The sequence below is a fragment of the Dipodomys spectabilis genome, unplaced genomic scaffold (genome assembly GCF_019054845.1).
Source record: "Dipodomys spectabilis isolate Male_0828 unplaced genomic scaffold, ASM1905484v1 ptg000273l, whole genome shotgun sequence".
In the NCBI taxonomy this organism is placed as follows: domain Eukaryota; kingdom Metazoa; phylum Chordata; class Mammalia; order Rodentia; family Heteromyidae; genus Dipodomys; species Dipodomys spectabilis.
The window spans coordinates 8,222,094-8,237,900 of NW_024870950.1; the positions used below are offsets into that span (position 1 = coordinate 8,222,094).

General features: G+C 41.0%; 1 protein-coding gene across 3 annotated transcripts in view; it reads right to left on the reverse strand.

The window, feature by feature from the left end:
- Nucleotides 1-15,807, reverse strand: part of Tango6 (transport and golgi organization 6 homolog) — a 144,497-nt gene that overhangs the window by 103,746 nt on the left and 24,944 nt on the right. For all 3 annotated transcript variants that reach the window (XM_042700644.1, XM_042700645.1, XM_042700643.1), the window contains exons 8-9: nt 4,892-5,004; nt 3,093-3,269 (exon numbers count right to left, since the gene is read on the reverse strand). In XM_042700644.1, coding sequence (XP_042556578.1) covers nt 3,093-3,269; nt 4,892-5,004 — 290 coding nt within the window. The remainder of the gene's footprint in view (nt 1-3,092; nt 3,270-4,891; nt 5,005-15,807) is intronic.

The following is a 15,807-nucleotide window of genomic DNA, read 5'->3' on the forward strand; positions in this document are numbered from 1 at the left end:
ACTGATGGCTCATGCCTGTAATCTTAGCTACTGAGAAGGCTGAGATCTGAGGATCATGGTTCAAAACCAGCCTGGGCAGGAAAGTTTGTGAGACTCTGATTGCCAGAAAACTGGAAGTGGCGCTGTGGCTCAAGTGGTAGAGTGCTACTAGCCTTGAGCTCAAGAGTTCAGGGACAGCGCCCAGGCCCAGAGTTCAAGTCCCACAACTGACAAAAATAAATAAATAAAATAAAAAATAAGGATGGATGTTGAAGAATTACTATTTTCTCGTAAGTTGCAAAAGCAAGGAGAAATAAAAGTTACAATCAAATATGCTGGTTCTCCAAGACAGACAGAAGAATTAAGCCTGCAAAGATCCCAGAGAGCTTTGGATATTCTTTAAAGGAATTTTTATTTTTATTTTTTTCCTGAGGAGTCACTGAAGGGAGAGTGAAAAAAGACATGACCACCATGGGAGGAGATGCAGTTAATGTCAACCCATATTAACCAATTAGCTGAGATAAAGAAATATATAACAGCCAGGTACAGTGGTTCATGTCTATAATCCTAGCACCTGGGAGGAGGCAGGGAAATCATGACTTTGAGACTAGCCTGGGCTACATTCAGAGTTCTAGGGAGATGGAGGAATGGAGGGAGAGACAAAAGGAAGGAAGGAAGGAAGGAAGTAAGGAAGGAAGGAAGGAAGGAAGGGAGGAAGGGAGAGAGGGAGGGAGGGAGGGAGAGAGGGAGGGGAAGGAAGGAAGGAAGGAAGGAAGGAAGGAAGGAAGGAAAGGGAAGGAAGGAAGGAAGGAAAGGGAAGGAAGGAAGGAAGGAAGGAAGGAAGGAAGGAAGGAAGGAAGGGAAGGAAGGTTTCATTGTGATTGTCAATTAATAAAATTTGGCTAAGTTTCTAAAAAGAATGCTATGATTACTGTACACAATTTAAAAAACTTTTCATAAGATGCTATGGGTTTTGTTTTTAATTCATTTGATAAATGAAAAACTAAGATTCAGTATTATATCATATAAATAAATATAAAGGTAAGGAAAATTCACTGAAACAAACAAGCAGTAAAATAACAAACAGTGAATAGACTAATGATTGATTTTTGTTTTCCTCTTTCTGCATTCTTCAGACTAAATTGAGAAAAAAGATGACAGATACTGGTTTGTCTCACTGAAAAGTACAATAATTAAAGTAAATCTGGCAGACCAGCTCCTTGGTCAGGTCATCTATATCTACTAGGTCAGGTATAATATGGCCTTTGTACTCTTCCGTAGTATGAATAATCTATAGTTTATGATCATTCCACCATATTCTGTTTTTGAAGAAATGTTGATATGGACAAGTGTTACTTCTAAGCTTCTATGAACCATCTTAATTGTTAAAACAAAGTACTCTATTCAAATATTAACAAAATATGACAATTATCTTTTTTTTTTTTGGTTGGTTGTGGGGCTTGAGCTCTGGGCCTGGGCGCTGTCCCTCAGCTCTTCAGTTCAAGGCTCGCACTCTACTACTTGAGCCACAGCATCACTTCCGACAATTATCTATAAAAGCACTGTTTTGCTCACTCTTAAATTTTAAAAGCACTAAGCCGGTGCCAGTGGCTCATACCTGTAATCCTAGCTACTCAGAAAGCTAAGATTTGAGGATCATGGCTGGAAGTCAGCCCAGGAAGGAAAGTCCATGAGATTTTTTTTTTTTTTTTTTGCCAGCCCTCAGGCTTGAACTCAGAACCTGGGCACTGCCCCTGAGCTTCTTTTGCTCAAGGCTCAACCACTTGAGCCACAGCATCACTCCCAGCTTTTTCTGTTTATGTGGTACTGAGGAATCATGCCAAAGGCTTCATGCATGCTAGGCAAACACCCTGCTACTAAGCCACATTCCCAGCCCCCTCCATGAGACTCTTATCTCCAATTAACTACCAAAAAGCTGGAAATGGAACTGTGGCTCAGATAGAGTACTAGCCTTGAGTAGAAAAAGCTCAAAGATGGGGCTGGGAAGGTGGCTCAGTGGTAGAGCAAAGGTGGCTCAGTGGTAGAGCACTTGCCTTGCATGCCTGAGGCCCTGGGTTCGATTCCTCAGCACCACATAAGAAAAAAGCCGGAAGTGGCGCTGTGGCTCAAGTGGTAGAGCGCTAGCCTTGAGCTGAAGAGCTGAGGGACAGCGCCCAGGCCCAGAGTTCAGGCCCCATGACTAAAAAGAAAAAGAAAAAGCTCAAAGACAGCACCCAGGCCCTACATTCAAAAGCCAGAACCAGCACCTAATTTTTTTCCCCCAAAAACAATTACATTTAGTTCCAGAAAAATTAATATTCAGTAGGACTTTGAATGTAACATGGAATCCAATCAGGTAACTGGATCAGTGAAAAACTACATTCAGACATTACCAACAGGAACTTGGGTCTGAAGTAACATCTTCCCAGAATGTTTCCATTTTCTATTCTCGCAGAAAATTCACCATATACTTGTGTATATATAGAACATATGAAGATATATTTTTTGGAGGTCATTCAAAGGAGTTTTGAAACTGAAAATATTTGTGGGGGAGGGACACTGTTTAGAGAAAAAGCACATGCCTAGCATACATGAGACCCTGGGTTCAGTTCCTGGTACCAAAAAAAAAGAAAAAAAAAAAAACCACTTGTAAGATACTAGAGATATAAATTATCCATTCTACTAATACTCATTATTTTTTTCAAAACAAGGCCTATCATAAAGCTGCACCAAAATAGTTGTCAGGCATTTCCCTTGGGAATAAGCCTATGAACATACTCCACGCCTTCATGAGTCAGAAATAGAATCGGGTTATTCTGTGTTGAGGTGAACATGTGCTGCCCTTTACTTTGACTCCCTGGCAAAGGCTGTGAGAATTAAGTGGGCCTGTGAGGCAAAGGCAGAGCTGCCAGGCTTCAGTCACTGTGCCTACTATTAGCTGGCATCTAGGAGAAAACCTGGAGTGCTGGTTGAAGGCTCTCATTGGGTTCACAGAATATAAATAGCAATCACTTCAGCTGCTGGAGTTTCTGGTTTCTTCTCTTTCGGCGCCCCTTAGTGGCTGAGCCAAAGAGTGGCCTATTGAGTAAAATTAAATTGTGGGGTGAACTTACTTGGTGGCTTCTTTGATGGTAATCATAATGCCACCTCGGGTGGCAGCTCTAAACTGGCACTGAGGATGGAGAGAGGGCACAGTTTTGTCCAATCCTGCAAATCCTTTCAGGCTAGTGATTGCCTTCATCCTTTCCAACTTCCCCAGGATCCATAATAAGATGTCTTGGCACAGTGACCTGGCAGGAAAGGCAGTTATGAAAGAGCTTGTCATCTTACTCTCTGCCTCTAACAAGCTAACATAAAAAAAGAAAGACTGTCAGCTTCCACTGCATTTGAAATCCTGGCACAATTACCTAGTACTACTGAACTAGGACTACTTAAACTCCGGAGTGGAAAGTACACATCTTGTAAATTTCACAATGCAAATATCCTGAAATTCAATGAGTGACTAATCCTTGGCTCTAGAAGCAGACCTGCTATACCACATAAGTCCCATGTGATCTCTCTCTCTTTTTCTTAATTACAAGCATACTATACTGCCTGTGGATCAGACAGTGTGAATGAAAGCATATACTGATAAAAACCATTCATTCTCAGTGGGACCAAGATGCCACATACTAACAAAATATTGCAGATTCCTCATCTCCTTGTATCTGTGTCAATCAGCGAAGAGAGGAATGGAATAAATGCTTTAATTGTCCTTATTAATCTTCTATGAGAACATAACCACACTAAGAGGTATTGGTTTTTTTTAAACCAAAATAATGATGACATGGACACAAATGCACATCATCCACTACATTCCTTCTTGTCCATATGGCTATGGACATTGCCACGTGCAAACTGAAAGCCAGAGAGCCAAAGGCAGGGTGTAAGTTTAGAATAGTATGCAGGACTGAGCATCTTCCTCCACTGCTTAGCAACCATGATAATGAGTCATACTACTTATTACTAGGAATTAAATATTCTAACACATATTTAGCAATATCCCAATGAAAAAGTGCTGTTATTGTCTATGACAAAAATTATATCCTGTGACTTTAGAAAAGATATTAACATTACCACGAGAGAGAGAGACAACATAAATACTGAAAATATAACCAGTACAAATCGAGTTCTACTTAAACTCTCTCTCTCTCTCTCACACTCACACACACACACACACACACACACACACACACAATATTTATTTTCTGGATAACTGAGAAATCCTTTCTTTCTAAACACTGAATCAGTAACAACAAATCCTAGGTTAGTTCATAATTCACAAACAGATTCCTAAAATATCATTATGACCAACCTGTTTCCTCCTTCCTAGTCACGTAATGGCTGGATTTCTCACTGATCAAACAGTGAGTATTTATATACAGACACAAATTTCCTGAGTGATGTATACAATGGACTAAGGAAAGTCAGTCAGTCTAAAAATTATATCCATTCCCCTTTGATCTGCAAAATTCTTTTGTTGTTGTTGTTGTTGTGGGGCTTAAACTTGGGGCCTGGGCTGCTGTTCCTGAGGTCTTTTGCTCAAGGCTAGTGCTCTACCACTTTGAGCCACAGCATCACTTCCAGTTTTTTCTAAGTAGTTAATTGGAGATAAAGATCTCACAAGCTTTCCTGCCCCAGATGGCACTGAACTTCGATCCTCAGATCTCAGCCTCCTGAGTAGCAAGGATTACAAGCATGAGCCACCAGAGCCTGGCTCTCTCTTAGTCTATATCAGCAGAATAAGAGAGAGGATTCTCAAATGTTTTCTTGACGCTGAAAGGAAATAAAAACTAGCCTAAGTCAAGACTTCATTATTTATAAACAAGTTAGATTCTATTTAGAAGCAAATGAGGTTCTGTTGATTGTTTACCTTAAGTGAGAAACACTCTGTCTGGTGAAACAGAAGAGTGAAAAGAGCACCCTCAGCACGGGCAGCAGGGAATCCAGCAACACAGGGAGAGGCTCATTCCCCACCACACACACCTAGGAAAAGGACACAGTGAGAACTACCCAAGTGCAAAGCCAGAGCCATGGGAATCCAAAAGCAGACATACAGCAGGGCCTGAAGTCTGGTTTTAACAAAACTCTCTTTTTAAGGCACACCCTAAGGGTGCCCAACATGGTGATGAAACCAGCACTCAGCTGACACAGCACTCAGCCAATACATGCACAAACAAAAGAGCTGTTCAACAAAAAGGGCACATTAGCCTGTCTTTTGACCTCTTCCTTCCTAATTCTGGCTACCTCAGAGTCTCCTAAACTGCCCATTATTCATCTACACAATAGCAGTACTACTTCTAAAGGCCTGCTATGAGGAACTAACAATTTATTACCAAATAGAAGATTTTAAGGGCTGGGAAGGTGGCTCAGTGGTAGAGTGTTTGTTTGCCTTGCACACATAGGCCCTGGGTTCAATTCCTCAGCACCACATACACAGAAAAAGCCAGAAGTGGACACTGTGGCTCAAGTGATAAAGTGCTAGCCTTGAGCTGAAGAGCTCAGGGACAGTGCCCAGGCCCAGAGTTCAAGCTCCACAACTGACCAAAAAAAAAAAAAATTAAATTAAATTTGTCTCAAGGGGGCTAGGTATTGAACCTCAGTGGTAAAGCCTGTGCTTAGCTGGGTTTGATCCCTAGTACTAATAACAAAAAATATCTAGATTTCACAGAACTCAAGGGAAAAAGGGTAAAAAAGTAAAGCAGTGGAGTTTACTGGACACTAATGAAAATGAACTATAATTTAGCTCATGGGGGAGATGGGAGAGAGGGACTGGGAAAGAGTGAGGGAAGGGAAGACACAATATGAAAGGAAATGTACTCATTACCTGACTGATGTAATTGTAATCCCTCTGTACATCACCTTTATAATAACAATAAAGTAAATAAAAATTTTTTAAAAGGGAGGAAATACCTACATTTGAAACAAAGCATAGCTCATTCTACATTTATCACTCTCAAGATGTGATTGCCCCCATAAACAGAGCCTGTTCTTTCCAGTTCAGAAAAGACATACTGTATACCTAGATCTGCCCTGGCTTTCCATGGGTGAGTGTGTGAGATGCTGAATTTTATTAGCAATGATTAGCTTATATATCTTCATTCCATCTTTCAATGTCTAGCATAAACGCATTCACTGCAGCAAATTTTGTATTGAACATTGTTTGGTTCAAAGCACTGTCTCAGGCACTCTGAAAATGTCAAAGTGAGTTAGTGCCATTGGCCCTCAGATTGTTGTAATGGAACAGGAAGACCCAAACAAGCCAATTATAGTAATTCCAGGCAGATAATACAAAGTGTCTAGAATGTTATTCAAACCTCCAACCAAACACAAAAGGATTTGAAAATGTAACTTTACAATAAATGAATTCAGATCTGGTAACATGGTTGATGATAATGGAAAAGGAGAAAGAGGAGGAGCTGACAAGATTATATTCTTAATATAGGTTCAAGAAACTACAAGAGGTTTGTTATCTTCCAGGTATTATGGGAGATTCTTTAGGGAGTTAGTTCAGTGATAGTGCAACAATCCACCAAAGTCAATTTTAGCAAACCTATTTAAAGATATATAGGAAAGGGAAGCTTAAAGATTTTTCTTGATAGATCACTAAAGTCAGAGGCAGTGCTGTTTATATGAAAGGAAAGGCCATGGTACTACATGCACAGGCTGGGAAAATCTGTGCTTTTCCAACAAACCCTGCCTCATTAAACCTACCCAAATTTTTCAAACTTCTTAATCCTTTTGACTCTTCGGTGGAGCCCGATAACCAAAGAGCCAGCTTCCTGTGCATGATCTAATCTCCATAAACCCAGCTAAATGCAGTGCCTTGTAAGGCCATGTTCAGAAGAAAATATGCAGGCCTAATTATGGTATCAGCAATTACAGGAGGTAAAAGAAGACATTCCCCAGATAACGTAAGGGCCTATTGTTTGGCTCTGGACCCTGTGTTCTCAGAGGTAATCCCAGTGGAGCCATCCTTCCTTCCCAGCATCTTTTAACCACCATCCCCTACCCCCCAAAATAACACAGATGGAATGAATCTCCATTATTTATTGGCTTGACAGGTCCAAAACATCTTCAAGTTTAACATAAACTCAGTCAAGCTCATTTCTTGTGAGCTTGAGTGTGTGTTGTTCATAAGTTCCTCCTATTTTTTTACTTTCCTCTTTCACGCTTTCTAGCAAGAAACAGGCCTTACCCTTACATTTAGAAAAAACTACGCAGCTATTTATATGTAACAAAGTATTTGTTTTTATATAAAGGTTCAGTACGCTAGGCACACATGGAGTATGGTGAGCCAAGTCTATTTCAAAGAATTTGTCTCCCTCCAGTTAGATCTGGTGAGACCTCAGTGGCTCATATCTATAATCCTAACTGCTGGGGAGGTTGAGAGCAGAAGGATCATAGTTCAAGGCCAGCCAAGGCAGAAGAGTTCTCTAGACCCTATTTAAAAAATAACTAGCAAAAAAAAAAAACAGGACTAGAGACATGGCTCAGTTGGCAGAACACCAGCCAAGTAAGCAAGACAAGCAAACACAAAATCCTGAGTTCAAACCTTATACTGCATTAAAAAAAAAAAAAAAAAAATTGGCTTGTACCTGACATCTGGCATTGCCTTCTTCTTCTTCTTCTTCTTTTTTTGGTCCGGTCATGGGGCTTGAACTCTGGGCCTGGGCACTGTCCCCCAGCTCTTTAGCTCAAGGTGAGCGCTCTACCACTTGAGCTACAGCACCACTTCCGGTTTTCTGGTGGTTTATTGGAGATAGGAGTCTCACGGTCTCTCCTGCCCGGGTTGGTTTTGAACCTCGATCCTCAGATCTCAGCCTCCTGAGTAGCTAGGATTACAGGTGTGAGCCACCAGTGCCCGGCTCTCGCATTGCCTTCTATGTCCACTAGTGGAATCCAGTCACTTAACATGGATTCCCAGATCACTACCTTCTATCCAGTGACTGTTCAGTCAAAGCTGTGCCAAAAATCTCTTGGGCCCAGCATGGACAAAGACAAGCTACACCTGAGGGAAAACACTGAAGCTAGCTCCTTCCAATCTCCTCACATGAGGTTGGTGTCCCACTTGTGTGCGAGGCCTTGCTGCCCCATCCCCTAATATGTGGGCCCTGTGACATCTCCCTGGAGAGTGTTATGAGCAATCGCTTTTTATGTGTATGGGGTCTTCCTTACTCATCAGGAGGCAAACAGGGATGCAAACACAGTTCAATACTGAAAGTTTCCTTTTTTAGTGCTAAAATTTGAGCATGGCACACATGGAGTTAAATGTGAATCTTCCACTAATGAGTTGTATAATTTAAATCAACTGCCTTCTCTGAGTCTATTTCCTTATCTGTGAACCAGGGGGATTGGAACAATCAAGCTTTAATGCCTCTTCTGTGTCTAATCATTCTGATTCAATTGCAAATTTGCTCATATTCTTTATACTCTTACTCTTTTAATATTTCAGTACGAAGAGGTAAGACTAGTTGGGGGAAAAAAATGGACCATTCCTCCTGAGTAGCTAGAACTAAAGTTGCAAATCACTGGCTTTGAAATTAGTACTTTAAAGATGAAATTAGTTTAGTTGAAAGTTTTCTGGATACTCAAGGCAGTTATACACGGTATTGTTCAAGCTAGGGATCACCACATACAATATTAAGGGAAGGCTGAAGCCAGGAAGGGAGAGACAGACTCTGAAGGTAGCTTTTCAATTGTTCAGTTCAAAAAAGCATTGCAGAGAGCTAGTAGAAGGTGCTTTAAAGGAAGGTTGAACTTCTCTATCAGCCTGTGCCTTTTCTAGAAAAAAAAAAAAAAAAAACACATGTAGGAAGGGCTTAGGGTCAAAACAAGAGACCAAGGCTGGAAAGATGGCTCACTGGTAGAGTGCTTGCCTCGCATGGGCCCTGGGTTTAATTCCTCAGCACCACATAAACATAAGAAGCTTAAAGTGGCATTGTGGCTCAAGTGGTAAAGAGCTAGCTTTGAGCTGAAGAGCTGAGGGACAGCACCCAGGCCCAGAGTTCAAGCCCCACGACCGACCAAAAAAAAAAAAAAAAAAAAACAACCAGGGGAATAGAAGGAACATTTCTAAAAACAATAAAAGCCATTTATGACAGACCAATAGCCAATATTATACTTAATGGGGAAAAGCTACAACCAATTCTCCTAAAATTAGGAACAAGACAAGGATGCCCACTGTCTCCACTCCTCTTCAATATAGTCCTGGAACCCTTAGCCAGGGCAATAAGGCAAGAAAAAGACATTAAAGGGATCTGCATAGGGAAAGAAGAAGTTAAACTATCCCTTTTTGCAGACGACATGATACTATACCTTCACGATCCCAAAAACTCCATCCCCAAACTCTTAGAAATCATAAATCACTTCGGCAAAATAGCAGGATACAAAATAAACCCACAAAAATCAGTTGCCTTCCTGTACACTGACAATGTACAAGAAGAGAGGGAAATAAAGGGAGCAACCCCATTCACAATAACCTCCCAAAAAATAAAATATTTAGGAATTAACCTAACCAAAGATGTAAAAGAACTATTTAATGAAAACTATAAAAAGTTAAAGAAAGAAATTGCAGAAGACACTAGGAAATGGAAAGACCTCCCATGCTCTTGGATAGGCCGACTTAATATAGTAAAGATGGTAATACTTCCAAAATTAATATACAAATTCAATGCAATTCCTATTAAAATCCCAATGATGTACATCACTGAAATACAGAAAACAGTCCAAAAATTCATATGGAACAACAAAAGACCTAGAAAAGCCAAAACAATTCTAGGGGATAAAGACAATATGGGAGAGCTATCCACGCGGAACTTCAAACTCTACTACAGAGCTATAATAACAAAGACAGCATGGTACTGGCACAAAAACAGACCCGAAGACCAATGGAACAGAATAGAAGATCCAGAAATAAATCCACAGGCCTACAGCCAGCTGATATTCGACAAAGGAGCCAAAGACATACAATGGAAGAAACACAGCCTCTTCAACCGCTGGTGCTGGGAAAACTGGGCAGCCACATGCAGAAAACTAAAAGTGGACCCCAGCCTATCACCATGCACCAACATCAACTCAAAATGGATTAAAGACCTTAACATTAAACCTGAATCTCTGAAACTACTGCAGGACAGAGTAGGAGAAACACTTGAACTAATAGGCACAGGAAGGAACTTCCTGAACAGAGTCCAGGGTCACAACAAGTTGGAGAGAGACTCGACAAATGGGACTACCTTAAAATAAAAAGCTTCTGCACAGCTAAATCTATCGCAACCAAGCTAGAAAGACAACCAACTAATTGGGAAAAAACATTTACCAGCAATATATCAGACAAGGGGTTAACATCCTGTATATACAGGGAACTCAAGAAACTAATCCCTCCCAAACCTAACAAACCAATTACTAAATGGGCAAGGGAACTAAAGAGGGACTTCTCAAATGAAGAAATAAAAATGGCAAAGAAACACATGAGGAAATGTTCATCATCCCTGGTGGTGAAGGAAATGCAAATAAAGACAACCCTGAGATACCACCTTACCCCAGTCAGAATGTCCCACATCCACAAATCAGCCAATGACAAATGCTGGAGGGGATGTGGAGAAAGAGGAACCCTATTACACTGCTGGTGGGAATGTACACTTATACAACCACTTTGGAAAGCAGTCTGGAGGGTCCTTAGAAAGCTAAAGATTGACCTCCCTTACGACCCAGTCATACCACTTTCTAGGCATCTACCCTGAACAACAGGAACCAATATACAAGGACACGTGCACCTCCATGTTTATTGCAGCACTGTTCACAATAGCTAGGATATGGAAACAACCAGATGTCCCACCACAGATGAATGGATCCAAAAATTGTGGTATCTATACACAATGGAATATTATGCAGCCATTAGAAATGACAAAATAATGGCATTTGCAGGGAAATGGATGGAGCTAGAAGGAATCATGTTGAGCGAGGTAAGCCAAGAGCAAAAAGACAAATGGTACATGGTCTCCCTGATAAGTGGATGCTAAATCCAAAATGTTAGGTGATACGACAAAACTAACAGGACTTAAAAAACAAAGAACTCCCACTCATCTGGTCGAACCACTACTAAATATTCCCATGCTGCTGATCGCATGTATGGTGTATAACATTTGAACACCGTTATATGTTACAGACTGTGGTAGACAATTTGCTCCAGGAAAGTTAGAATGAACTTGTGACTTTAAATGAGCATCATTATTCCACAATACTGTGAAATTCCGGAAATTATGTAATCACTTAATCACAATAAAGAAAAAAAAAGAACCTCGGGGAAGGTAGGGCGGGAGGGGATGGTAGGGGGAAAACAATGGAGGGGGTAACAATGTTCAAGAGGAAGTGTACTCATTACCTCACTCATGTAACTGTAACCCTCTGTATAGTAGCTTTACAATAAAATAAAATTAAAAAAAATAAAAATAAAAAAATAAAAAGCTGAGATAAAAAAAAAAAAAAAGAAAAGAAATGTACTCATTATCTTGCCCATGTAACTGTAACCCCTCTGTACAGTATTTTCACAATAAAAAAAAAGAAATTTAAAAAAAAAAAAAAACCAGGGCTGGGAAGGTGGCTCAGTGGTAGAGTGCTTACTTTGCATGCATGAGGCCTTGGGTTAGATTCCTCAGCACCACATAAGCAGAAAAAGCCAGAAATGGTACCGTGGCTCAAGTGGTAGAGTACTAGCCTTGAGTTGAAATGCTGAGGGACAGCGCCCAGGCCCAGATGTCAGGACCCACAGCCGCCAAAAAGAAAACAAGAAACAAAAAACACAAAAATAAACAAACAAAAAACCCAAGAGGCCAGTATGGATATCTGAAAGCCATAACAGATTCAGAGCACATCAGAAATGGAAGCAGGATTAGTACTAACCACCCTACTGGCAATGTAGGATTTCTTTCTTCTTTTGATGGATTTCTACATTCCTTTTTTTTTTTTTGTCAGTCGTGGGGCTTGAACTTTGGGCTTGGGGTCTGTCCCTCAGGTCTTTAGCTCAAGGCAAGTGCGCTACCAATTGAGCCACAGCGCCACTTCCAGTTTTCTGGTGGTTTATTGGAGATAAGAGTCTAACAGACTTTCCTGCCCAGGCTGGCTCTGAACCTTGGATCCTCAGATCTCAGCCTCCTGAGTAGCTAGGATTACAGGTGTGAGCCACGGCGCCCAGCTCCACATTTCTTTTTGACTGCACAGATCTGCCATAAGATGCAGTTTCTGGGGGCTGGGAAGGTGGCTCAGTGGTAGAGCGCTTGCCTTGCATGCATGAGGCCCTGGGTTCGATTCCTCAGCACCACATAAGCAAAAAGAAAAAAGCCAGAAGTGGCGCTGTGGCTCAAGTGGTAGAGCGCTAGCCTTGAGCTGAAGAGCTGAGGGACAGCGGCCAGGCCCAGAGTTCAGGCCCCACAACTGGACCAAAAAAAAAAAAAAAAAGATGCAGTTTCTGTGGAAAAGTCTTCAACTAAGCTCAGGGGACAGCTATACCTTGAGTGATACATTCTGGATATTCTTGACGGTGGACCAGCCGTTCTTGGTCCCTTTGTCTGTACTGTTGGGACTTCCTGGAAGGCAGTGGCTGACTCTAAATTGTTCCCATACTGGGAAACCTAGCACAGTATCTGGCTCTCAGGAGGTCCGAGATGGACTGAATAAAAGAATGAAAGAACAAAATAAATTGTCAAGGATTTTCTCCAAAGCTCTATCATTGTGGGGAAGTTAAAATGCCTTCTGTTTTGTTTTTTTTTTTTTGCCAGTGGTAGGACCTGAACACTGGGCCTGGGCACTGTCCCTCAGCTCTTCAACTCAAGGCTAGTGCTCTATCACTTGAGCCACAGTGCCACTTCTGGCTTTTTCTGCTTATTGTGGTACTGAGGAATCAAACCCAGGGCCTCATGCATGCAAGGCAAGCACTCTACCACTCAGCCACCTTCCCAGCCCCCGCCCTCTGTATTTTTAATTTTTTTTTTTCAAAGCTGTTGCTAACTCACTGAACATAGATTCACAAAAGTTCAGCCACAGAGGGAGAGAAGAACTAACAAAAGGAAGCTGGCTTTTATACTGGCTGCTTTACCTATACTGAGAATCTGGAATTCTTTGGAAGGATTTATAAGAAAGTTATTTATGGAAAGAAATTGGTCAAAATACTCTATCATTTTATTATTATTATCATTTTTTTTGTCAGTCATGTAGCTTGAACTCTGGGCCTGGGCACTGTCCCTGAGCTCTTCAGGTCAAGGCAAGCACTTTACCACTTGAGCGACAGCGCCACTTCCAGTTTTCTGGTAGATAATTGGAGATAAGAGTCTGACATACTTTCCTGCCCGGGCTGGCTCTGAACCACGATCCTCAGATCTCAGCCTCCTGAGTGAGCCACCAATGCCCTGCTAAAATACTATAATTATTAAAAAAAATGTGTTTAGATTTCAGAGCAAACAAAATCAAACAAAATAGATAGGTATTCTCATATATACTTCTCACACTTAGGGATTTTTTGTTTTTTTAAAATGCTGGTCCTAGGGCTTGAATGCAGTGCCTAGGTGCTGTTCCTGAGCTTTTTTGTTCAAGGATAACACTCTGCCACTTAAACCACAGCTCCATTTCTGGCTTTTTGGCAGTCAACTGGAGATGAGAGTTTCACAGACTTTCCTGAAGGCTGGCTTGAAACCTCCATCCTCAGATCTCAGCCTCCTAAGTAGCTAGGATTACATGCATGAGCCACTGGCATCCAGCACATTCATTCTTTATTAATGTTTTTCATCTTAAAGTAAGTGAAACTGTTTTCCTAATGTATGGCTTCCTCTTAATATAAACACCACCGGCCTATCCAGGATCAAGCAGAAATAAGCTGGCTGAATACAAAATTCAGTACAGGCTGGCACTTGATTACACCTGTATTAAAGATTAAACTAGTCAAACACTGCCTTCTACCCCATTACAGTGATCCTCTTGATAGTAGTGTTCCAGAACTTCTAATGCACTTGCTGAGTTTAATTAAGACACATGAGAAGAAAAAGACAGGCAGGTTACCTAATATAGTAAGTGCTTTCCTCTGTGCATGCCTTCAGAACATAATGCATAAAGCAGTCTTTTTAAAGAGTTGCTCTGAGCCAAAAAGGAACTGACAGCACTTATGTGCTACAATATGCTATGAACCTACAAAAGTAACCTTATTTCATCCCTGCAACTCAGCATTAAAAGTCTCCTTAAATCATAAGGGTGGTCAGCGTTGGTATTGGACTTGAACCTATGTCTATCTGGTTCAAAGGTCCTGATGCTTCTTACTGAATTGTACCACAGGATCTGAGCTGCAGCATTAGAAAACCTAACCTTGTATCTTTGTAGGACATTTCTTTTGGGGCTTCTATTTGAAATTCAAGGTCACAGTTCAATTACAGGTAGAAATTTCCAGAAAGAACTGCCTTTATGGAAAGAGACCAGGGAGAGAAAAAGACGCGCGCGTGTGTGTGTGTGTGTGTGTGTGTGTGTGTGTGTGTGTGTTTGCATGATTTTTTTTCAACAAAGCCATTTGAATTTCTTAAATAAGACAGCAAGAGGGAGAGATGGAGAAAAGATTGATTTGTAAACTAGTTCTTCCATTTACCAGTTGGAAAATTAGGACCAAGTTACTTCAAATAATCTTTTGGACTTGGTTTATTATAAAATGAAGGACTAATTTATCAAAACTCACAAAATACATGATACCAAAAGTGCATATTGTTCAGGAATGACCTGGATATATCAATGTAGGTTCATCAATAGTAACAAATGTACTTCTCTGGTCGGGGAGATTGCTACTGGGGAACTGTCTGCAAACAAGAGGTACATGGGAATTCTATATAGTTTCTGCTTACTCAGCTATGAATTTAAAACTACTTTTTTTTTTTTTTTTTGTCGGTTGTGGAGCCTGAACTCTAGCCTGGCACTGTCCCTCAGCTCTTCAGCTCAAGGCTAGTGTTCTACCACTTGAGCCACAGTGCCACTTCCGGCTCTTTCTGCTAGTGTGGTGCTGAGGAATCGAACCCCCAGGGCCTCATGCATGCAAGGCAAGCGCTCTACCACTGAGCCACCTTCCCAGCCCCTTGAAACTACTTTTGAAAATACAATTAGCACCCCCCCCCATATCCATGGGCTCCTCATCTATAGTTTCACCCAGCCATGATTAGAAAATGTTTGAGCAAAGAATTACAGCTGGGTATGGTGGCTCACACATATAATCCTAGCTACTCAAGAGGCAGAGATTGGCAAGGTCACAGTCTGAGGCCAACCCTGGCAAATAATTAGCAAAGCCCAAACTTAACCAATAGCTGGACATGGTGCTGCACATTTGTCATCCTAGCTATGCAGGAAATTTATATGGGGGATCCCCCCCATCAAGCCTAGGCATAAACACGAGACACTATATGAGAAATAACTAAAGCAAAAGGGTCTGAGGGCATGGCTCAAGTGGTAGAGTATCTGCCTAGCAAGTACAAGGCTGAGTTCAAAAACCTCAGAACAAAAAAAAAAAAGCATCTGGCATATTTTTCCTTGCCATTTTCTAAACAATACAGTAGAACCACTAGGTAGCATTTATACTGTAAGTAATCTAGGATAATTTATAGTACACAAAAAGATAAGTGTAGGTTATATGAAAAGATACACCATTTCGCATGAAGGACTTGAACATTCTAGGATTTTAATGTCTTCAGGGATCCTGGAACCAATCCTCAAGGATAGTAAGGGACAACTATAGGGTGTATGTGTGTATGTAATTAAAAAAAAAAAAGA